Source organism: Pristis pectinata, chromosome 40 (assembly GCF_009764475.1).
Source record: "Pristis pectinata isolate sPriPec2 chromosome 40, sPriPec2.1.pri, whole genome shotgun sequence".
In the NCBI taxonomy this organism is placed as follows: domain Eukaryota; kingdom Metazoa; phylum Chordata; class Chondrichthyes; order Rhinopristiformes; family Pristidae; genus Pristis; species Pristis pectinata.
In genome coordinates, this window is record NC_067443.1 from 5090727 (window position 1) to 5115871 (window position 25145).

The 25145-nt window shown below is 51.9% G+C and overlaps 1 protein-coding gene across 1 annotated transcript in view; it reads right to left on the bottom strand.

Annotated features, from left to right (window-relative positions):
- Positions 1–1915: 1915 nt before the first annotated feature.
- LOC127587465 (nuclear receptor ROR-alpha A-like) overlaps positions 1916–25145 on the bottom strand; it is a 70216-nt gene continuing 46986 nt past the window's right edge. The window contains exons 3-10 of the mRNA XM_052045802.1: positions 17473–17558; positions 17045–17186; positions 9156–9509; positions 8027–8148; positions 6989–7121; positions 4120–4227; positions 2957–3067; positions 1916–2154 (exon numbers count right to left, since the gene is read on the bottom strand). Coding sequence (XP_051901762.1) covers positions 1934–2154; positions 2957–3067; positions 4120–4227; positions 6989–7121; positions 8027–8148; positions 9156–9509; positions 17045–17186; positions 17473–17558 — 1277 coding nt within the window. The 3' untranslated portion in view covers positions 1916–1933. The remainder of the gene's footprint in view (positions 2155–2956; positions 3068–4119; positions 4228–6988; positions 7122–8026; positions 8149–9155; positions 9510–17044; positions 17187–17472; positions 17559–25145) is intronic.

Here is a 25145-nt window from a genome sequence, read left to right on the forward strand (position 1 = left end):
GTCTGTGGCTGGTTGCCGTGGAGATGATCCGGAGTAGGCCACAGCCTAGCTTCCAGGAGCCGGCTGACCAATGAGCAACTTTATGTCCAAGCTGGATTTCCAACTTCCGAACCGGCGCTGGAAGATCAGATGGGATCTGGGATGTGGTTGGGATCGGGTCCGAGATGGTAGCCAATGATCTGCCCTTTCCCTCCAGGGCCAGTCCCAATTCTGTGCACCACCAGACGGAGCAGGTGAGCTTTCCCACTTCCCCGAGGGAATGGATTCAGGGAATCAGCCGTCCAACGGCACTTGTTCCTGATCCTGCTGTCCGCCGGAGGCCAGACAGCCTCGGTTGGTCCAGGGGTGATTGGGGACCCCTCGATCCCAGGGTCTCCTCACAGCCCCGGGTGCCCTGCGGAGCGAGGAAAACCCTGGGGAAGGGGAGGGGGTAGTGAGGGAGCTCCTGGGGCAGGGATGGTCCCTTGAAGGGGTGGGGGTGTGGGCAGTGTGGTGGCCGGTTAAAGAATGTCAACGATCAGTGTCCCTCCCTCCAATCTGTCCCCCTCACTCTCCAACTCCCTCAGATGCCACCCCTCCCTCCCATCTGCCCCACTCACTCACTCCTTCCCTTCCTCCAATCTTGCCTCGCTCCCTCTCACCCACCACTCCCTCTTCCGAGCTGCCCCCTCACTCTCCACCTCCCTCCCCCACACCCCACTCACTCCCTCCCACTCCCTCTAATCTAGTCCCTCACTCTAACCCACCCCCCCCACTCCCTCCTCCTACCACTGCACTCCCCAGCCCACTGTAACTGAACTCACCATTCCCGACTCCAACCCACCACCTCATTCCCTTCAACTGACCCCTCCCACCCTCCTTCCCCTTCTCCCAATCTGCCCCTCACTCCCCCACTCCTTCCTAATTCCAACCCCTTCCCTCCCTGTCCAATCCCTCTACCCTCATCCTCCCTCAGCTGCTCCCCCTAAACCCCACTCCCTGCCCCTCACACCAACCCCCTCAGCCCCTCTTCCCTCCACAGCCAGCACCACTCTAACCCCACCGACCCCACACTCATTCCCAATTCCAAAGGGTGGGAGCCAGGTCCCTTTAAGGAGTGGCTGGGCCTCAGAGATCGAAGGGCATCGAGTGTTCAGACTCCGGGGTGAAGAGCTCCTTGTAGAGGGGAGGGAAGAGGGAGTGGGCGATGAGGGGGTGGGTGAGGTGGAAGCCCCTCAGGCTCTCGCTGTGTCGGTCACATAGGTTCTGCAGCGACTGCACCTTGGCCGGGAGCTGGGGAAACAAATGGGCCAGACCCTAGTCACTCGGAGCCTCCTCGTTCAACCCCCTCTCTCCCCCCCCTCCCCCCTCCCCCAAAACCGGCACAGCTCCTGGGGTTGCGAGGGAGAAAGTCCCACCCAACACACACCTGCGCAGCCCCTCCCTCCCTGTCCGGGCCAGCTATTCGACCACAGGAGGCCTCACAATCGAGCAGCAACTCTCTGCTGTCGACGCACAGCAAGATTCCGGAGCGACTGTTTACTTTTCCCGAGCCAGGATGAGAGGCGGACCTCAGGACTCTTCCCCTCCCTTCCTCCCCCACCCACCCCCCCAACCTCAAGGGTCCCTCAGGTCCACCCCTGCAGGTGGACGGTTTAACATCTCCTCCGTAACGTGAAGGTCTCCCTCGGCCTGCAGCAGGGGTGTCTGCCTGGCCCTTGGGCTCCTGACCCGAGGGGGAAAGTGGGGGGGTAATGGGGAGAGAAGGAGAATCACAAAGAGGGTAAACGAAAGGGGGAGAGTAAAGTGCGTTAAGGGGGGGAGAGCAAGCTGAGAGAGCGGGGGGAGCGAGAGAGAGAACGGCCCTGGTTGGAATGGTTACCCGTCCCTGGGGTAGGAAAACCCAATGAGTGTTGGGCTGGTGTCGGGGGGAAGATCCGACGAGAGGTCAGGCTCAAACGGGATGCCCCTCAGAGTCGAAGAGCCCCGGCTGGACTGAGTCAGGAAGGAGGGGGACGCGGCCGTGCCGTGGCGCTAAGCCCCGTTGCCGGGGACGACTGCCTACCTTGGCGAGGATGGGCTCCCGGTGGTCTCTCAGCAGGACGTGTTTGAAGGCCAGCTGCAGGCTGTTCTGCAGGCGCTCCACTTTGAACTTCTCCTGAAGCCACATTCGATCTGCCCGTGAGGGTTTCGGGTGGAGGAAGGGAACAGACTCCATCAATGAGGAGAAACAGCAGTGACACAACTCACTCCCTCCCAACTGCCCCTCGACAAGGTGGGGGTTGAGCTGCCTTCCTGAACTGCTGCTGTCTGCGTGGGGAAGGTGCTCCCACTGCTGCCGGGGAGGGTCCCGGGATTCAGACTCAGTGGCAGTGAGGGAACGGCTGATGTATCTCGGGGGATGGCGGAGGGGGAACCTGTGGGTGGCGGTATCCCCCTCGGGGGGAGAGGTGGCGGGTCTGGGAGGTGCTGTCGGAGTAGCCCCAGGCAAGTAACCGCGGTGCGTTTTGTAGACGGTGCGGTCACTGTGGTGGAGGGAGGGGGGGCAGATGGGGTGCCGATCGAGCGGGCTGCTTTGTCCCGTGTGGTGTTGGGCTTCCCGGGAGCTGTCGGAGCTGCATTCACCCAGGGAAGTGGAGAGCGTCCCGTCACACTCCTGACCTGTCGACGGGGGGGGGGGGGGGGGGGGCGGGAAGGGAGGTAATGTGGCGGATGTGGAGTGCATGGACTAACCCCACCCAAGGAGGTGGGGAGTGTCCTGTCACACTCCTGACCTGTCGACGGGGGAGAGGTAATGTGGCGGATGTGGAGTGCATGGACAATTTCCACCCAGGGAAGTGGGGAGTGTCCTGTCATGCTCCTGACCTGCGCCTTGCAGGTGGTGGAAAGATTCCAGAAGTCTCCCAGGTTTTGCCCATTAATTCCTGAAACTCCAAGGAAGTCCCCTGGCCCCAGCTCTCCCCCGACGGAGCCTCACCTGTGGATATCAGCACCGTGGCACAGAAGAGGGCAAGTTCCTGCTCGGAGAGACGCAGCGAGCACATCCCGTGGGAAAACTCAAATATCATGCTGATCAAATCTTTGCAACCTGCGGAGCGAGAGATTGGAGAGTGTGAAGCAGCTCCAGGTCACAGGGGGTGACTGTCAGTCCCATGAAACACAGGGCGAGAGGGAGAGAAATCCAGGGCTGCAGGGAGATCAGGAGTGAGAAACTGAGGGACAGAGAGAGGTGGTGGGGGGGGGAGGGAGGGATAGGGAGGAGGGGGGGGAGGAGGGAGGAGGGGGGGGAGGAGGGAGAGGGGGAGACGGGGAGGAGGGAGGGAGGGGAGGGAGAGGACGAGGGGGAGGGAGAGGAGGGGGACGGGAAGGAAGGAGGGGGAGGGGAGAGAAGAGGGGTGGGGGGAGAGAGGGGTGTCTGCCTGGCCCTTGGGCTCCTGACCCAAGGGGTAGCAATGGGGAGAGAAGGAGGTGAGAGACAGAGGCGATGGACCAAGGGGTGGGGGGGGGACGTGGGAGGCAGAGGGACAGAGAGAGGGGAGGCGGGAGGGAGGGAGGGAGAAAGGGAGAGAGATGCAGGCGAACAGAGAGGAGGGGGACAGGTAGAGAAGGACAGAGGGAGAGAAAGGCAGACAGAAAGAGGGAGAGATAGGGAGGAGAGCGAGGGGTGCAAGAGAGAGAGGGAGAGAGGCAGAGAAACAGATGGGGAGGGGGAGAGGGAGGCGGGGAGAGTGGGAGAGAGGCAGAGTGACAGAAAAGAGGTGAAGAGACAGGCAGAGTCGAAGAGAGGGAGGGAGAAAATAGACAAAGACGGAGAAGGAGATGAACGGCAGAGCTGGATCAAGAGAGAGAGGAGGATGGAATGAGAAAGAGGAATAAATAAAAGGAGAGTCACAGGAGTTAGAATAGCAGGAGAACTGGGTCTGACAGAGTCAGGTTGGAGTAGAAAGGGAGGAATGGGCAGGTGGGATAGAGCGGGGTGGAGACGGAGGGAGGGGGGAGAGAGAATGAGTGAGGGGGAAGGAAGAGAGAGGGAGGGGAAGACAGGCAGAGGGTGAATGAGGAATTGACGGTTCGGCTCTGGAGCCCCGTTCCTCCAGAATATTCTGAGGCCGTGTGCTGTGGGAGGAGCCGTTCCCTTACCCAAGGAGTGGAAGAGCTCGGGTCCAGCGAACTTGCCCTCGAAGAAGACAGTGTTGTTGGTGGGGTTGAAGGCGCGACACATCCTCAGCAGCACCACCTCCAGGGACCCTGCAGTGGACACAGCAAAGAACGGACATTGGCCTGGGTCCGTGCCAACCCCTCCCTCCCTCAGGGGTCCACCCCACCCCGAGACCCCACACCCTGGGGCCTGTGACCTATCCGAACCGCCTGTATCCCAGGAGCAAGAGGCAGGAGTTCAAACCTTTCCCACCTCTACCACCACCTCCGGCCATGCGTTCCAGCCACCCACCACTCTGTGTATAACAAACCTACCTCTGACATCTCCCCTACAAAAATAAAGGGGTCATCCACAAAGCAGGGCGAGGTGAAATTTGTTCTGAGAGGGTTGTGAGTCTTTGAAACTCTTCCTCAAAGAGCAGTGAAAGCAGAGCAAATATTTTCAAGATTCTTGAGTTGGGGTGAAAGGTTACTAGGGTAGGTGGTGATGCAGAGAATAGAATCAGATCAGCCCAATATCTTGAGTTCCTGCCAGACCCTGCAGATTATCCCCACTTCTGGTCTCTTCCCAAGGCTGATTCTCTTTGTGTCCCTTCCCCCCCCCCCCCACCGCAATCATCACTACGTTCTGCGTACAGAATGTTTCTCCTCGCATTCCCCCCCCCCCCCCCCCCCCCCCCCGCCTACCTATCTTCCACAGAAGGTTAGACCTGTCCTTGAACTAACGGGACCAGCCTCCCTCCACTGGCCCTGTCGAGCTCCCCTACCTGCCTCGGATCTCCATCCAACCTTCACCAAGGCAGGGACAACCTGGGGGTCCCAGCCCATGGTTCCCCGAAAGTGGCAACACAGGGCGGATGGGGTGGTGGAGAAGGCACGAGGCATTATTGCCCACGTAGGTTGGGGCAGAGATTTTGTGTTGCAACTTTACAAAACACTAGTTGGACTGCACTTGGAGCACTGCATGCAGTTCCAGTTGCTCGCACTACACGGAGGATGTGATAGCACTGGAGAGAGTGCAGAGAAGATTCCCACAGATATAAGATCTCTTTATTAGTCACATGTACATCGAAACACACAGTGAAATGCATCTTTTGCATCACGTGTTCTGGGGGCAGCCCGCAAGTGTCACCAGACTTCCTGTGCCTGTGTAGCATGCCCACAACTTCCTAACCCGTACGTCTTTGGAATGTGGGAAGAAACCGGAGCACCCGGAGGAAACCCACGCAGACACGGGGAGAACGGACAAATTCCTTACAGACAGTGGCCGGAATTGAACCTAGGTCGCTGGCACTGTAAAGCGTTACACTAACCGCTACACTGCCATGCCTGCCCCAGGACGTTGCCTGGATTAGAACATGGAACAGCCCACGATGTTGTGCCGCCCTATATAAAAACCTACTCCCTGATCAATCTAACCCTTCCCTCCTACGCAGCCCACAACCCCCTCCATTTTGCTTACTTCCATGTGCCTACTTAAGAGTTTTTAAATGTCCCTGTTGTATCAGCCTCTACCACCACCCCCCGGCAGTGTGTTCCAGGCACTGTGTATAACAAACCTACCTCTGACATCTCCCCTAAAAATAAAGGGGTCATCCATTTAAAGCAGGGCGAGGTGAAATTTGTTCTGAGAGGGTTGTGAGTCTTTGAAACTCTTCTTCAAAGAGCAGTGAAAGCAGAGCAAATATTTTCAAGATTCTTGAGTTGGGGTGAAAGGTTACTAGGGTAGGTGGTGATGCAGAGAATAGAATCAGATCAGCCCAATATCTTATTGATTGGTACAGCAGGCTCAATGAGCTAAGTAGCCCACTCCTGCTCCTATTTCCCACGTAAGCATTGAATGTGGAGACTCGGCCCTGTTTCCGTAGCTCTGTGTCTTCAGCTGCTTCAGGTGACCCTGCAGAGGTTTATAAAATCACGAGGAGCATAGACAAGGGGAATGGTCAGAGTCTTTCTCCCGGGGGAGGGGAGGGGAGTCCAAAACTAGAGGGTGTAGGTTTAAGGCGAGAGGGGAGAGACTTAAGGGGCAACTTTTTAAAACACAGAAGGTTGTTAGTGTATAGAACAAGCTGTCAGAGGAAGTGATAGTGGCAGGTACAATTACAGCCTTTAAAAGATACATAGATTGATATCTTTTAGATCTCTTTATTAGTCAGGTCCATCGAAACACACAGTGAAATGCATCTTTGCGTAGTGTGCGCTGGGGGCAGCACACAAGTGTCGCCACGCTTCTGGCGCCAACATGGCATGCCCACAACTTCCTAACCTGTATGTCTTTGGAATGTGGGAGGAAACTGGAGCACCCGGAGGAAACCCACGTAGTCACAGGGAGAACGTACAAACTCCTTACAGACAGTGGCCAGAATCGAACCTGTCACTGAACCTACCCCCTCTCACCTTAAATACATGTCTTCTGGTATTGGATCACTCAATAATGGGAAAACGTACACCCTATCTATGCCCCTCTTGATTTTACACACTTCCAACAGATCACCTCTCAGCCTCCGCTGCTCCAGACAAAAGAGCCCAAGTTTGTCTACCCTCTCCTGAATCTGCTCCCAAAGCTTTCCGATGCAGGGCGTTCCTGGTCCTAGTGAGTTGAGGCAGAGAGACGTTCTCCTGCTCTCTCCCTCGAGTCCTGATTATCTTCCATTACAGTGAGATTCCCTCCACTTTCCAATGCCTCCACTAAATGTCCTCCTAACCTGCTCTGTTTGGAGAACAGCTCCCAGCTCCTCCAAGCCTCTCTGCCTGCCTGATGTCTCCCACACTAAGGGAAGACGCTCCCCTGCGCCACTTCCGACCACCGGGACGTGACAGGGTGGTGGACTTGCATTGGGTGGGGTCTCACCTGCTTTCAGCAGCACGATCTGGTCGTTCTGACAGAGGTCTAGGAACCCGTCAATGCGTTTGGCAAACTCCACCACGTACTGGATGGCGCCGGTGATGGCGTGAGCTGACTTCTGCCACATCTCCGCGGCGGACTGGAAGGGGGGGGAGAGAGAAAGAGAGAGAGAAAGAGAGAGAGAAAGAGAGAGAGAGAGAGAGAGAGAGAGAGAGAAAGAGAGAGAGAGAGAGAGAGAGAGAGAAAGAGAGAGAGAGAAAGAGAGAGAGAGAGAGAGAGAGAGAGAGAGAAAAAGAGAGAGAAAGAGAGAGAGAAAAAGAGAGAAAAAGAGGTGGCGGGGGTAATGATGTGAGACGGAGAGAAGCAGAGAGTGAGAGGAGAGGGAGATAAAGGTGGAACACGAGAGGGGAGAAAAGGGAGTGCAGGAGAGGTGAGAGGAGAGAGATCCAAGAGGGAGGGAGAACGGACAAGGTGAGAAAGGGAAGAGGGAAATAATGAGAGAGGGGAAGGGATATCGACAATGGTGTGTGGGGGGGGGGGGGGGGGAGGAGGAGAGAGAGGGAGTTAAGAAAAATACAAATTGGGAAAATATAAATTATCCCTGCAGCTGAACGATGGGCCGGGAGTTCCAGGTTGGGTGTGGCACTTCTCCAAGGTGTAGTCACTGTTGAAGTATGGAAACTGCAGTAGCCAAGGAGCACAGCAAGATCCCACAAGCCATCAGGCGTTGACCGGGTCGCTGGATTTTGAGGTTTGGTTGAGGCGTCAGTTCAGCCGGGAGAATTCCCACCATCCACCGTTCATCCAAACAGGGAACATTGATGCCACAAAGGAGGGCAGAGAATCTCCCAGGGCACTGCACTACCTCCTTGCTGCCCCCCCCACGGCCCTCCCTCCTCACCGCCCCTCCATCCTCGCAACCTCTCCCCCCCCCGTCCCTCCCTACGCTCACTCCTCACCCTCCCCACCCCCACAGCGCTCCCTCGGTGTTGCTGTGTGTGAGAGGGCTCGGCCCATGACCCAAAGACCCCCACATGGTCCCACCTTCTTCTGGTAGCCCTCGACCTCCGCCTGTGAGAAGACCTTCCAGCGCAGGGCGTGCAGCTGCTCGGGCAGGAACTGGCAGGTCTCCCGGTGAGACTTCACCACGTTCTGGATCACACGGTCTGCGTGCAGTGAGAGGACAGGTCTGGAGTGATGCACTGACATGCTTGGACATGCACATGATGTGATACCCCGACACGCTTTGACATGCACGTGCACAGTGGTGCACTGACACGCTTGGACACACGTGGGTGTGCAGTGATACACTGAAACGCTTGGACGCATGCGTGCACAGTGATACACCGACATGTTTGGACACACGTGCGTGCACAGTGATACACTGACACACTTGGACACACATGTACGCGCAGTGATACACCGACACACTTGGACGCACGTGCACGCGCAGTGATACACCGACAGCTTGGACGCATGTGTACGCACAGTGATACTCCGACAGCTTGGACACACGTGTACGCGCAGTGATACTCCGACAGCTTGGACACACGTGTACGCACAGTGATACTCCAACAGCTTAGACACACGTGTACGCACAGTGATACTCCAACAGCTTGGACACACGTGCGTGCACAGTGATACACCAACAGCTTGGACACGTGTACGCACAGTGATACTCCGACAGCTTGGACACACGTGTATGCGCAGTGATACTCCAACAGCTTGGACACACGTGCACGCGCAGTGATACTCCAACAGCTTGGACACGTGTACGCACAGTGATACTCCGACAGCTTGGACACACGTGTATGCGCAGTGATACTCCAACAGCTTGGACACACATGCACACACAGTGATACACCAACACACTTGGGACAAAACCTTCCAGCAGAGTGGAGACACGGTGGAGGGAGTGGATGGGGTGAGTGTGTCCAAATGGGCGGACCGAGGAACCGGATTGGGCGGGGGGGATTAAGTATGGGCGGGGAACTGGCAGGCAGGGCCATGAGCCAGATTGGGCGGGGGGAGTGAGTGTGGGCGGGGTGGGGAACCGGTGGGTGGGGCGCTGACCAGGTTGCTCTGGGACACCTCCCCCCCCCGCCGCCTCCCCAGTGTGGTCACTGTCCAGGGCGAGTGGTTGGGATCCCTGGGGTCCCGCTGCTCTACTTACCCAGCTCCGAGCTCAGCGCGCCGGCCTGCAGTCGCGGGAGGCCGTGCCGGGCCAGGAACTCTGGCCCTCCCTCCGGCTTTGCTTCCACCAGCTGCAGGCCAGGCTGAGGTAGCGGCACCTCCGCTGGGCCGTAGGGCTGGCCACCGATCTCCGGCACCCCCGGACCGGGACCCTGTCCACTGGGGAAGGGGTCCTGACCCAACCTGGCCTGGCCCAGCACAGAAGCACCGGGAGAGTAGGCCAAATCTGGCGCCTCGGGCTTGCCTGGCTGCCTCTCCTGCTCCATGCGATGCCTCTGGACCTCGGCGTGCAGGCTGTCCCTCTGTTTCTTGGACATGCGGCCGAATTTCACGGCTGGAAGGGAAATGGACAAGAGTTTCCCAACTTAGTACAAGTATCCCTGTTGTAAGACAAGTTCGAAAGGTCTCGAAGGGCGAGGACTCTGGACACAGTCTTTGGAGTTAGAATGATTTATTTATAAAAGACAAATGTGGGACAGGATAAACGGGAACGAATGCACACACACGCACATTGGTGATCGCGAATGTGGGGGCGGGATCACAACAAGGATGAGATACACCCACACACACACCCACACCCCCACACACACACCCCCACACAAACAAAACAAACTGGGTACAAATGATCAAGGAATAAACAATACGATGCCTGCCACCCTCGACTCAGTGCAGGCACAGCTCTATGCTACCGGGAATCTACTTAGGACACTCCTAACCCTCATGGAAGTGCACATTCTTACCAATGGTCTCTTCAGCATTGTTTCACGATTCTTCAGAACAGTCGAGAGAGACAGCCACACACGTGGCACTCTTTATAGTGCTGGAGGGCTGGGTGGTCCAAGACAAGCCAATGGCCCAAAGCCAGGTACGAAGGTGTTTACAGAGGCCAATGGTGAAGTGTGTGCACTAATGGGTGGGTGCAGCCAGACCTCAATTGACTGTGATGTGTCTTTCGACCAGGTGATCAGTGGTGTCACGTGACAGCCATGACCCTTCACAATACAATCCCTGAAGGTGGCAGCGCAGGCACAAGGGGAGACGACCTCCATTAATCGGGGCATTGAGTACAAGAAGGTCGTGCTCCAACTTTGCAAATCGTGAAGGGACCCACAAAGGCTTCAGTCGACTGTCGACTTCCCTCCGCCTGACCCGCCGAGCTCCTCTGGCACCTTTTGTGCGTTAGACCGTAAGGTTCAGGAGCAGGAATAGGCCATTCAGCCCGTCGAGTATGCTCTGCCATTCAATCGTGGACAACCCCGTTCTCCCCGTAACACTTAACCCACCTTACCAGTCAAGAACCCGTCAATCTCTTCCTTAAATACACCCAGTGACTTGGCCTCCACCGCCCTCTGTGGCAACGAATTCCACAGATTCACCACCCTCCAACTGAAGAAATTCCTCCTCATCTCAGTTCTAAAGGGATGTCCCCTTTATTCTGAGGCTGTGCCCTCGGATCCCAGACTCTCCACTGATGGGAACATCCTCTCCATGTCCACTCTATCCAGGCCTTTCAGCATCTGATGGGTTTCAATGAGATCCCCCTTCACCCTTCTGAACTCCATCAAGTACAGGCCCAGAGCAATCAAATGCTCTTCATACTTTAAGCCTTTCATTCATGGGATCATTTTTGTAAACCTCCTCTGGAGCCACCACATCTTTTCTTAGATACAGGGTCCAAAATTGCTCACAATGTTCCAAATGGGGTCTGTAGTCTCCCGTATCTCTATGAAACATTGGTCAGATCTCATCTGGAGTACTGCGTGCAGTTCTAGCCACCATGCTTTGAGGGTGATGGTAGAGGGTTATTTTTGCGACTGGACCCACAGGGACTGGTGCTGAGACCCTTGTTATTTACAATAAATGTGAATGACTTGGATGTGGATGGTGTGACCGGCGAGTTCACGAATGGCACGAGAATTGGTGGAGTTGTTGATTGATATCTCTGCATGCAGCTTAAATTCTACACAATGTGTTGCTGAAAAATGGCAGATGGAGTTTAATCCAGACAAATGTGAGGTGATGTATTTTGGGAGCACTAATGAGGCTAGGACATAGACCACGAACAGTAGGGCTTTGGGGGGTATTGAGGAACAGAGACCTTGGAATACAAGCCCATAGATCCTTGAAGGTGGCAACATAGGTAGATAACATGACTAGACATGCAGGATACTGGCCTTCATTGGTCGGGGCATCAATACAGACACAGAGAGTTTATGCTCTAACTTTGGTTGAGGTTGAGATCCCTCAAGATTGCCATGCAGGTCGATAGGGTTGTTAAGAAGGCGTATGCTGTGTTGGCCTTCATTAGTCGGGGTATTAAGTTCAAGAGCCGCGAGGTGATGTTGCAGCTCTATAGAACTCTGGTTAGATCACACTTGGAGTATTGTGTTCAGTTCTGGTCGCCTCATTATAGGAAGGATGTGGAAGTTTTAGAGAGGGCGCAGAGGAGATTTACCAGGATGTTGCCTGGATTGGAGAGCATGTCTTATGAGGATAGGTTGAGTGAGCCAGGGCTTTTCTCTTTGGAGAGGAGGATGAGAGTTGACTTGGTAGAGGTGTACAAGTTGATAAGAGGCATAGATCGAGTGGACAGTCAGAGACTTTTTCCCAGGGCGACAATGGCTAACACAAGGGGACATAATTTTAAGGTGATTGGAGAAAGGTATAAGGGGGATGTCAGAGCTAAGTTTTTTTTACACAGAGAGTGGGTGGGTGCGTGGAACGCACTGCCGGCAGAGGTTGTGGGGGCAGATACATTAGGGATGTTTAAGAGACTCTTAGATACATAATGATAGAGAAATGGGGGGCTATGTGGGAGGGAAGGGTTAGATAGACCTTAGAGCAGGATAAAATGTCGGCAAAACATTGTGGGCTGAAAGGCCTGTACTGTGCTGTAGTGTCCTATGTTCTTATAAAACCTTGGTCAGCCCTCCGCTGGAGTTCTGGTCACCAATGCAGGAAGGGTGTGACAGCGCTGGAAAGGGTGCAGAGGAGATTCACCAGGATGTTGCCTGGGATGGAGCAGTTCAGTTACAAGGAGAGACTGGAGGGGCTGGGCCTGTTCTCCTTGGAGTAGAGGTTAAGGGGTGGGACGTGATTGAGGTACATAAAATTGAGGGGAGTAGACTGCAGGAAAGTTTCCCCCACATCAGAGGTGGGGAAAAACTAGAGCACATAGATTTAGGGTGGGTGGGGGGGGGGAGGGGGGAGGAGGGGGGGGGAATAGATTTAAAGGTGATTTGAGGTAGACACTTTTCACCCAGAGAGTGGCAAGTACATGGAACATAGAACAGTACAGCATAGAACAGGCCAGCCCACAATGTTGTGCCAACATAGCTAATCCCTGCTACCTACAGAATGCCCATATCCCTCATTCATGTGCCCATCCAAGCCCCTCTTAAAAGCCCCCAATGAGTTTGCCTCTGCCACCCTATTAGGCAACGCATTCCAGGCATCCACCACTCTCTCAGTAAAAAAATGTACCCCTCACGTCTGTTCTGAACCTACCCTCTCTCACCTTAAATGCATGCTCTCTGGTATTGGATCACTCAATAATGGGAAAAAGATATTGCTTGTCCACCCTGTCTATGCCCCTCATAACTTTATACACTTCCAACAGATCACCCCTCAGCCTCTGCCGCTCCAAAGAGCCCAAGTTTGTCCAGCCTCTCCTGATAGCACATGCTCTCTAATCCAGGCAGCACCCTAGTAAACCTCCTCTGCACCCTCTCTAAAGCCTCGACATCCTATAGTGAGGTGACCAGAAGTAGTCCTGCTTCAAATCATATCCGTTTTGAGTCAAAGGAAATTGGTGACTAAAATTGATCTCTCAATTTTAAGTTGTACTTTTTTTTTTGTAAAGTTTTTTTTTGTGAAGGGAAGATCCTGCCTGACCAACCTATTGGAGTTTTTTGAAGAAATCACAGGTAGGGTGGATAAGGGAGAGGCGGTAGATGTTGTGTATTTAGACTTTCAAAAGGCCTTCGACAAGGTGCCGCATAAGAGACTGATTAATAAGATGAGAGGTCATGGAATTACAGGTAGGATAACAGAATGGGTGGAGAATTGGCTGGTTGGCAGGAAGCAAAGGGTGGAAATAAAAGGATCTTGTTCTGGTTGGCTACCGGTTACTAGTGGTGTTCCGCAGGGGTCGGTGTTGGGGCCGCTTCTTTTGACCTTGTACATTAATGATTTGGATGATGGAGTAAATGGTTTTGTGGCTAAGTTTGCAGATGACACCAAGATAGGTGGAGGAGTAGAGTATTGAGGAGACAGGAAGGTTGCAGAGAGACCTAGATAGTTTAGGAGAATGGGCAAGGAAATGGCAGATGAGATTCAATGTTGAGAAATGTGCCGTTGTACACTTTGGAAACACAAATAAACAGGCAGATTATTATCTAGAAGGAGAGAAAATTCAAAGTACAGAAGTACAAAGGGACTTGGGGGTACTCGTGCAGGATATCTTAAAGGTTAACCACCAGGTCGGATCGGTGGTAAAGAAAGCGAATGCTATGTTGGCATTCATTTCTAGAGGTATAGTGTATAAAAGTAAGGAAGTGTTGATGAGGCTCTACGGGGCACTAGTGAGGCCTCATTTGGAATACTGTGCACAGTTTTGGGCCCCATATCCTAGGAAGGATGTGCTGATGTTGGAGAGGGTTCAGAGGAGATTTACGAGGATGATTCCCGGAATGAAAGGGCTTACGTATGATGAGCATTTGTCGGCTCTTGGACTGTACTCACTGAAGAATGAGAGGGGACCTCATAGATACATTTAAAATGTTGAAAGGACTGGACAGAGTAGATGTGGTCAAGCTGTTTCCCTCGGTGGGTTGAGTCCAGGACCAGAGGACACAATCTTAGAATTAGAGGGTACAGTTTCAAAACAGAGATGAGGAGAAATTTCTTTAGCCAGAGGGTGGTGAATTTGTGGAATTCCTTGCCAGGTACAGTAGTGGAGGCCAGATCATTGGGGGTGTTTAAGGAAGAGATAGATAAATATCTAAATAGTCAGGGTATCAAGGGATATGGGGATAAGGCCGGAAATTGGGATTAGAATAGGTTTTTTCCTCCCCCCACCATTTCTCATTTCTTTTTCTTTTTTCCCTTTTCCTTGGAGCAGACTCAATGGGCCGAATGGCCTGCTTCTGCTCCCTTGTCTTGTGATCTTTCAGGATCTGGATGTCACTGGCAAGATCAGCATTTATTTCCCTTCCTTCCTTACCCCTTCAGAAGGTGGGGGTGAGTCGCTGCAGTCTGTGTCATGAGGTACAGAGTCTAGACCTGGTGACGATGAAGGAACGGCCGATATATTTCCACGTCAGGCTGCTGTGTGACTTGGGAGGGAAACCGGCAAGTGGTGGTGTTCCCTGCACCTGCTGCCCTGGCCCCTCCTCGGTGGGAGAAGTGGCGGAGTAGCCGGGCGAGTAACTGCAGTGCATTTTGTAGCCACTATGTGTCAGTGGTAGCTGGAGGGAGTGTTTAGGGAGGTGGACGGGGAGCCGGTGGAGCGGGCTGCTTTGTACTGGATGGTTTCGAGCTTCTCGAGAGTTGTTGGAGCCACTCTCACCCAGGCAAGTGGAGAGTGTCCCGTCACACTCCTGACCTGTGCCTTGTAGGTGGGGGAAAAGGCCTTGGGGTGTCAGGAGGTGCATCACTCGCTGCAGGATACCCAGCCTCTGACCTGCTCCTGTAGCCTCGGTATCCTCAGTGATGCCATTAAAAGCAGGGAAGAAGTTTACGGAGGTAATTTCAGAGCTTGATGAAGCCACCAACACTGATAGAGGAGCAATGGAAACTGGAGATGATTGAGGATCTGGGAAATGCGAGGAGATTGGTGTAGATGGGTTGTTCAATGGTCAGCATGGACTCAGTGGGCCGAAGGGCCTGTTTCCACGCTGTATCTCTCAATAGCTAAGAGGCCAGAACTGGACAACCTGTTTTAGATGATACAGAAGGTAGGAAAACCAGCCATTCCTTCCACTCCTGGATAGTATCCGGTGCCTGAAATACGGAAGGATTCAGCCACAACTGGAGTACTGCATCCAGTTATGGTCACCACACTTTTGGGAGCATGTGAAGGCCACAGAGAGGGTATGAGAGAGTGTGTGTAGTGGCTCAATTAATCTGTGTTCTGGATCACTGATCCAGCAGGTTTGAATAGTGCAGCAACTGGGTAATTGAAGTTCAGGTAACTAAATAAATTATACATTAAAAGAAACAAAGACACCAGAAATTCTGCAGATGCTGGAATCTGGAGCAATACACAAAAAGTGCTGGAGGAACTCAGCAGGTCAGGCAGCATCCATGGAGGGAAATAAGCAGTAAATGTTTCGGGTTGAGACCCTTCATCGGGACTGGAAAGGACGAGGGAAGAAGCCAGAATAAGTAGGTGGGGAGGAGGGGGAGGAGTACACACAGGCAGGGGAGGGGTGAGTTCAGGTGACAGACGAGTCCAAGTGGGGGGGGGGATGTAATAAACTGAGAGGTGATAGGTAGAACAGGCAAAGGGCTGAAGGAGGAGGAATCCGGTAGGAGAGGGCAGTGAACAGTGGAATAAAGGATGGGGGAGTGGAGGAGATGGACAGATCATCAAGGCAGGGGAAGGGAGCCATAGGAATAAGAGAAGACAAAAGGTTTGGGGGGGGGGGGGTAGCAGAAGTTAGAGAAAGCGATACTGAGGCCATCAGGTTGGAGACTCCCAAGGCGGAATGTGAGGTGTTGTTCCTCCACCCTGCGCCTGGCCTCAACGTGGCAGTAGAGGAGGCCGTGGATAGACATGTCAGTATGGGAGTGGGATGTGGAATTGAAGTGGGTGGCCACTGGGAGGTCCTGGCTGTTGCGGCAGATGGAGCAAAGGTGCTCAAGAAAGCGGTTTAATAAAAAATAATACTGGCCAGTGAGATTCATATAGTCATAGCATCATACAGCATGGAGACAGGCCCTTTGAGCCTATGTCAGCCATCAACTACCCATGTACACTAATCCCATTTTATTCTCCCCACATCAACTCCCCCCAGATTCTACCCCTCACCCACACACGAGGGGCAATTTACAGCAGCCAATTAACCCACGGGTCTTTTGGGACGTTGGAGGAAAATGGAGCACCCAGAGATATCTATGTAGTCACAGGGAAACGCCAAACTACAGCACTGCAGGTCAGGATCAAACCTGGGTCCCCTGGAGCTGTGAGGCAGTGGCTCCACCCACAACACTACTGTGCATATCTTACGAAGAGTCCTAGGAAGATGAGAGTACGTGGTCACCCATGATGTTACTCCTGGAATTAATCCCCCAGAATCCTGTTAACCTTCAAACGTTATTGGAGACTCCAAGGAAATCCTCATAGTTAACAGATATGCATTGAAGCACTGAAACAAATTTCTTAGAATGGAAGCTTTCCCTTTCTCCTTACTGAAGTCGTTGAACACCAACAGGATGTCAACTGTCTGCGGCAAGGTGCATAATCAGGAAATATTATCATTTCGCCATTTCCTACACCAGCAGATTCTCCCGTCAACAAAATTCAGGAAGCAAATGTGACTGGACGATTTGCAAACCGAACGCTTGCTCATTGGCTGCAAAAATATCAACGATGCTGTTTGACGGACAGATAGTCTTCCAAACATACCGTTAAGTTAATGTTAATAATGGCGGTTTCAATACCCATAAGCCTCTGTGCTCGGGAAACCGTTCTATCTAATGACATCACAGAGACTCCATGGCTCGGAATTCCGGGCTGACATCTAGCGGGATATTTAAGTGTGGTAAGTATTTCTCTTCACCGCTTCCTTATGATAAGGGCGTGGGAGCCCCTGGATCAGAGAGCCCACCCTCAGCCCCGCGCACGCAAGACGCCAGGCTCCTCACCATCTCGGGACATGCCGAGCTCCAGGCACTTGTGCAGCCGACAGTGCTGGCAGCGATTGCGGCTGGTGCGGTCGATCGGGCAGTTCTGTTGTCGGGAGCAGGTGTACGAAACACTGTTCTGCTGGCTTCTTCTGAAGAACCCCTGAATAGCAAAAAAGGAAGAATAAAAATAAGACCACACGGCGAGTGAATAACCACCACCACCGCTTCCCCACAGCTGCGGAATTTATACGGACACCTGCTCCAACGCGTGGCAAGCATTTAATAATGGCGGCTATAATACCCACAATCCTCTGCGGCCGAGAAATCGCTCCATCTTTGGCAGCCAGCGGTTGTGCCCAGACACCGACGGCTCCCCCTTCCCACCTTCCCCGCCTTCGGAGGGGCTGGTCCCGGCCGAAGCCGTGCGTCTCCTCGGCAGCTCTTACCTTGCAGCCTTCACAAGTGATGACTCCATAATGGATTCCCGAGGATTTATCTCCACAAATTTTACAGGGGATGATTTCAATTTGTGCTAAAACAGAGGGAAGAGGAGGTTAACCGTGGGTGGTAGATGTTGGGGAACCGAAGGAAAAACGTCAAATGCTGGAAACACGCAGCAGGTCAGGCAGCGTCTGTGGAAAAGAGAAACCTTTCACCAACCTGAAACGTCAGCGGAGATTAACTGTGGCCCGGGTGTGTGTGCTTATAACTGAGAGTGTGATCATTGTGCTTGTGTGATTATAATTGTGAGCGTGTGTGATTATAATTGTGTGATAATTGCGTGTGATTATAATTGAGTGTGTGTGATATTTGTGTGTGATAATCGTGTGTGATTATAATTGTGTGTGATTATAATTGTGTGTGATAATTGCGTGTGATTATAATTGTGTGTGATAATTGTGTGATAATCGTGTGTGATTATAATTGTGTGATAATTGCGTGTGATTATAATTGAGTGTGTATGATAATTGTTAGTGTGTGTGATAATTGTGTGCGTGATTATAATTGTGTGTGTGTGTGTGATCATCAGTATTGGTTTATTATTGACACGTGCGCTGAGATACAGTGTAAAGCTGTGTTTTGCGTGCCATCCAGACAGATCATTCCAATACATAAGTACAACGAGGTAGTGAAAAGAAAACCAGAATGCAGAATAAAGTGTTACAGTTACAGAGAAAATGCAGTGCAGGCAGACAAATAAAGTGCAAGGGCCACGATGAGGTAGACTGAGAGATCAAGAGTTCATCTTTAGTGTATGAGAGGTCTGTTCAAGAGTCTGATAATTGTGGGATAGAAGCTGTCCTTGAGTATGGTGGTGTTTTCAAGCTTTCATATCTTCTGCCGGATGGGATTTGATTACATTGGCTGCTTTCCCAAGGCAGTGGGAAGTGTAGACAGAGTTGACAGAGGGGTTTGAGTGATGGACTGGACTGTGTTCACAGCTCTGTAGTTTCTTGCAGTCTTGGGCAGAGCAGATGCCATACCAAGCCATGATGCACCTGCGATGAGGCTTTTTGTGGTGCATCTGTAAAAATTGGTCAGAGTCATCGGGGGCATTTTGACTTTGTGTGTCGGATCATAACTCTGTGCGTGTCATTATAACTGTGTGTGTGATCTTAACTGTGTCTGTCATCATAACTCTGTATGACATTATAACTGAAAGCGACATTATAGCTGTGCGTACATGTCATTATATCTCTGTGTATTGTGTCATTCTGTGTGCCTGTGAGAGAGAGAGAGAGACAGGATTAACCATGCAAAAATTTGGCAGCTGTTTTAAGTTCCATATTATACAAATAATTGAAAATGTATAATTTAGTTTCTAGTTATACCACAGGCAGCTCGTTCAACGCACCTACCACACTCTGTGTAAAAAAAAACTTTCCCCCCCACCTTAAATGCATGTCTTCTGGTACTTGACATTTCTACCCGGGGTGAAAGATTCTGATTGTTTCCCCTATCTATGCCTCTCATAATCTTATAAAGTTCTATCACGTCTCCCCTCAGCCTCTGATGCTCCAGAGAAAACAACTCAAATTTATCCAACCTCTCCTTGCAGCTCATACCCTCTAATCCATACAGCATCCCGGTGAACCTCTGCTGTACCCTTTCCAAAGCCTCCACATCCTTCCTGTAACAGGGTGACCAGAACTGCACACAATACTCCAAGTGCAGCCTAACCAAAGTTTTATACAGCTGCAACATGACTTCCTGACCCTTATACTCAGCGCCCTGACCGATGAAGGCAAGTGTGCTGTACGCTTTCTTTACCACCCTGTCTCCTTGTGGGGCCAGTTTCAGGGAGTTATGGACTTGGACCCCAAGACCTCTCTGTACATCAGTGCTGTTAAGGGTCTTGCCATTACTTTCCCCTTACATTAGACCTCCAAAGTGCACCACTTCACACTTGTTCGGATTAAACTCCATCTGCCATTTCTCCGCCCATATTTGTAACTGATATATATCCTGTTGTATCTTTTGACACTGTCCACAAGTCCACCAATCTTTGTGTTGTCTGCAAACTTACTAACCCACCCATCTACATATATCACAAACACGATCCTTGTGGCACACCACTGGTCACGGACCTCTGGTCAGAATAACACCCTTCCACCACTGCCCTCTGTTTTCCATGGGCAAGTCAATTCTGAATCCAAACTGCCAAGTCACCGTGGATCCTGTGCATCTTAACCTTCTGGATCAGCCTACCATGTGGGACCTTGTCAAATGCCCTACTAAAATCCACGTGGACAACATCCACTGCCCTACACACATCAACCACCTTTTTCACCTCCTCAAAAGAATCAAGATTGTAAGACATGACCTGCCCTGCATAAAGCCATGCTGACTGTCCCTAATCTGGCCACGTTTTTCCAAATGTTCATAAATCCTATCCCGTAGTGTAGCGGTTAGCGTAACACTATTACAGCGCCAGCGACCCGGGTTTAATTCCGGCCACTGCCTGTAAAGAGTTTGTACGTTCTCCCCGTGCATCTTCGTGTGTTTCCTCCCACACTCCAAAGACGTATGGGTTAGGACGTCTATGTTGACGCCGGAAGTGTGGCGACACTTGTGGGCTGCCCCCAGAACACTATACGCAAAGATGCATTTCACTGTGTGTTTCAATGACATGTGACTAATAAAGATAGCTTATCTTATCTTCTCCAATAGCTTCCCTAGCACTGATGTGAGGCTCACTGGCCTATAATTTCCTGCATTATCCCTCTTGAACAAAGGAACAACATTGGCTACTTTCCAGGACCTCGCCTGTTGCTGGTGAGGATCCAAAAATATTTGTCAAGGCCCCAGCAATCTCCTCTCTCGCCTTTTTCAATAACCTGAGATATATCCCATCTACCATCTGATGGTGCTGGGTCTTCTGGGAGCATCTGTCTACCTTGATGCTCTCAGAAGACCCAGCACCACCTCCTTCCTGATCTCAAAACACCCTCGCACATTAGCCTGCCCCACACTGCTCTCACTATCCTCCATGTCCTTCTCCTTGGTGAATATTCGTTTAGTACCTCGCCCACATCCTCTGACTCCAAACATATATTCCCTCCTTTATCCTCGAGTGGTTCTACCCTCTCCTTAGTTATCCTCTTATTTTTAATGCAAGTATAAAACGACTTGGGATTCTCTTTAATCCTACTTGCCAAGGACATTTCATGGTCCGTTCTGGCCTCCCCAATCCTCTGCTTGAGCTCTTTCCTGCTCTGTCCCTGTCTGATTTTTAGCTTCCTAAACCTTACATGTGCTTCCTTTTCCTTTTTGACTAACTTCATAACCTCTCTCACCATCCAAGATTCCGTTATCCTGCCATCCTTGCCCTTCCTCCTTACTGGGACGTGCCGATCCTAAGCTCTGATCAACTGGTCTTTAAACAACTCCGTCAGACGTGGACCTGCCTGATAACCGTTGCTCCCGATTAGCTCCCCCTAAACTCCTGTCTAATAATGTAATTTGCCCTCCCCCCAATTTAGAACTTTCCCCACAAGGTCCAGACTTATCCCTATTCATTTTCTTAAATCTTATAGAGGTGTACTGAGGAGTACTGTGCTCAGTTCTGGTCACCTCACTACAGGAAGGATGTGGAAGCCATAGAAAGGGTGTGGAGGAGATTTACAAGGATGCTGCCTGGATTGGGGAGCATGCCTTATGAACACAGGTTAAGGGAACTCAGCCTTTTCTCCTTGGAGCAACAGAGGATGAGGGGGGACCTGATAGAGGTGTATAAGATGATGAGAGGCATTGATCATGTGGATAGTCAGAGGCTTTTTCCCAGGGCTGAAATGGTGGCCACAAGAGGTCACAGGATTAAGGTGCTGGGGAGTAGGTATAGAGGAGATGTCAGGAGTAAGTTTTTTACTCAGAGAGTGGTGAGTGTGTGGAATGGGCTGCCGGCAAAGGTGGTGGAGGCGGATACGATAGGGTCTTTTAAGAGACTTTTGGATAGGTACATGGAGCTGAGAAAAATAGAGGGCTGTGGGTAAGCCTAGTAATTTCTAAGGTAGGGACGTGTTCAGAACAGCTTTGTGGGCCGAAGGGCCTGAATTGTGCTGTAGGTTTTCTACGTTCTATGTATAAAATTATGATGGGCAAAGATAGGTTGAATTCACACAGTCTGTTGGGGAACCAAGAGTTAGAGGTGTCAGTCTCAGGGTTTGCTGAATCTTGGTAGCAAGTGGCGATATTCACTTCTTGTTTAATAATTTGTCGGCAGCCTTGATGGCTTTGACAGCAGTTTTTTTTCTTAGTAATTGACCTGATCACACTAACAGCCACCATCTGTCTCGTATCACAGACAGCAAAGCGACGAAGAAGTGGGTATTCAGAAACGCTCTCGACACACATGGGCTTAGTTGAAATCATGTCAGCAATGGCTGCATCTCCCGACCTCAAATTTGGGGCTATCTTCCAACTTCTTGCCAGAGGGTGAGACAGGAGAAATTTAATAGGAGCCTGAGGGGCAATCTCTTCACCCAGAGGGTGGTCCGTATATGGAATGAGCTGCCAGAGGAAGTGGTTGAGGCAGGTACAACAACATTTAAAAGATACTTGGACAGGTACGCGGACAGGAAAGGTTTAGGATATGGGCCAAATGGGAATCTTGGTCGGCATGGACCGGTTGGGCCGAAGGGCCTGTTTCCGTGCTGTTCGACTATTCCATAAAATGTTCTCCCACTGAAAGGCCAGTCACCTGCCCAGGGTCATTTCCCAAAACAAGGTCCAGTGTTGTCCCTCCTCTAGTTGGACTATCCACGTATTGTCTCAAGAAACCCTCTTGGATGCACTGAAGAAATGCTTCCCCCTTTGAGTCTCTTGCACTAAGGAAATCCCAGTCATTATTGGGGAAGTTAAGGACAACCCAATGTTCCTCTGGAAGTATGGCAGTGGTGATGTGCATCACTCTAGGAATAACTTCTGCAGTTCCTGAATGTGAGAGTGGCACCTGTCCCAGATGTGCGAGTGACAGCAGTTGGCGTGCACTGACACATGTTCCTACTGCCGTGTTCTGCTGACTGCCTGCATGCTCTACGTCTGAGTTCCTGATCAAAGGGTTTTGCAATACATCAGCAATCCTGCCCTCTCTGTTCAGTTACTCACTGGTACCTGTGTGCAGGAAATCACGGCCTCTTCCGCTCTAACCTTTAACTCACGATTCATCACTGGCTGGTCTGACACCAGGTCTGTGCCCTCTCCCACGTGCCCAGACGCAGAGGGAGCGCTCTGGGTGAGACCGATCCCAACTACACTGTCCTTCTCTTCCACTATAACAGCCTAAGAAATAATGGAGAGGAGGGAGGGAGGTGGAATGATTGGCGGGAGGGAGACAGGGGAGGGGAGGGGAGGGGAGGGAGACAGGGGAGGGGAGGGGAGGGAGACAGGGGAGGGGGGAGGGGAGCGAGAGGAGAGGGGAGCGAGACAGGAGAGGAAGAGGGAAGGGAGGGAGAGAGTGGGGAAAGGAGGACAGTGGGGGAGAGAGAGAGACATTGGAAAGAGAAAGAATGGGGGTGGAGAGAGGGGGGGGGGAGAGGAAAGAGATAGAGGGAGAGAGATATAGAGAGTGAGAAAGCCATTCCAGCTAGGTGAGCAGGACAAAAGGGGCTGAGCAGGGACTTTTGCACCGTTTACTGTTAAGTAACAGATTTGCATAAATTCACGTTTGAGAATGATGTGATTCATCAGCATAAATAGACTGTGTTTGTCATGATTTTAATCAGCACAGCTTCAGGTACTGACTCTCCCTGGAGAACAGGCCCATATACACTGATTTGCCCTGGGAAATAATTTCTCTCACACACACTGACCCTCACTGGGGGACGGGTCCCACACACACACACTGACCCTCACTGGGGGACGGGTCACGCACCCACACACACCGACGGGGGGATGGGTCCCACACACACACACACACACACACACACACACACACACACACACACAGACCCTCACTGGGGGCGGGTCCCACACACACACACTGACCCTCACTGGGGGACGGGTCACACACCCACACACACCGACGGGGGGATGGGACACACACACACACACACACACACACACACACACACACACACACACACACACACACAGACCCTCACTGGGGGGCGGGTCTCACACCCACATACACTGACCCTCACTGGGGACAGGTCACACTGACCCTCACTAGGGGACAGGTCCCACACACACACTGACCCTCACTGGGGGACGGGTCCCACACACACACTGACCCTCACTGGGGGACGGGTCCCACACACACACTGACCCTCACTGGGGGATGGGTCCCACACACACACTGACCCTCACTGGGGACAGGTCCCACACCCACACACACCGATGGGGGGGATGGGTCACACACCCACACACTGACCCTCACTGGGGGACGGGTCACTCACACACACTGACTGGGATGGGTTTGACAGATTAGTTCAGCTTTACACATTGACCCAGGTGTCAACACACAATAACAACCCAAAACCTCTTTTGCCCACCCAGAGCATTGACTTAACACCTCTGCAGGAAGGCCGCGTCGAGGGCAGTGGAGCCTCCCTCAGTACTGGCAGTATCAGACCAGATCTCTGCACTCGAGTCAGCCTCCAACCCACAGCCCTCTGACTCACACACGAAAGCACAGCTCAGTGGGCTGCAGCCAGTGCTGGGGGAGGGAGGAGGAGGGCGCAGGGTGAAGGAACCACAACAACAGGGAGACAGCCCCAGCCCTGCACGGTGCTCAGGCTAACTATCATAGAAACATAGAAAACCTACAGCACAATTCAGGCCCTTTGACCCACAAAGCTGTGCTGAACATGTCCCTACCTTAAAAATTACTCAGCTTACCCATAGCCCTCTATTTTTCTCAGCTCCATGTACCTGTCCAAAAGTCTCTTAAAAGACCCAATCGTATCCGCCTCCACCACCGTTGCCGGCAGCCCATTCCACACACTCACCACTCTCTGAGTAAAAAACTTACCCCTGACATCTCCTCTGTACCTACTCCCCAGCACCTTAAACCTGTGTCCTCTTGTCGTAACCATTTCAGCCCTGGGGAAAAGCCTCTGACTATCCACACGATCAATGGCTCTCATCATCTTATACACCTCTATCAGGTCCCCCCTCATCCTCCGTCGCTCCAAGGATCTGGACTGAGGAGACCAGTGTAACTAAACTTAAACTTCCGCCTTTATTACCGTTCTCCTTTAATCATTAGGGCTGAAATGTCAGGTCGAATTATGTGCACAAGTCCAGTGAGGTACAAGTGCAATGAAACACTTGCTTGCTGCAGCATCACAGGCACATAGGAACTGACAACACACAGAACATAATTTATAAATAAATTATACATAAAACTATACCATACAGTGAAAAACAGAAGACAGTACAAAATCAAGACCTCAGTGCAAAGACACACTCGAAGACAAATCCAAGGTAGTGCAAGAGGCAGACTGAAGTGTTCTGTTACTGAGACAGGGTTCGGGTGGTGAAGGTCGGTTCAAGTCCCTGGTATTGATTAGAGAAGGGCGACAATAAAAGGGGAGGAGGGTTATAGAGTCAGAGAGGGAACCTGGGACAGAGGGAATGAGAGAGAGAGCGAGAGAGAGAGAGAGAGAGAAATAGGGAG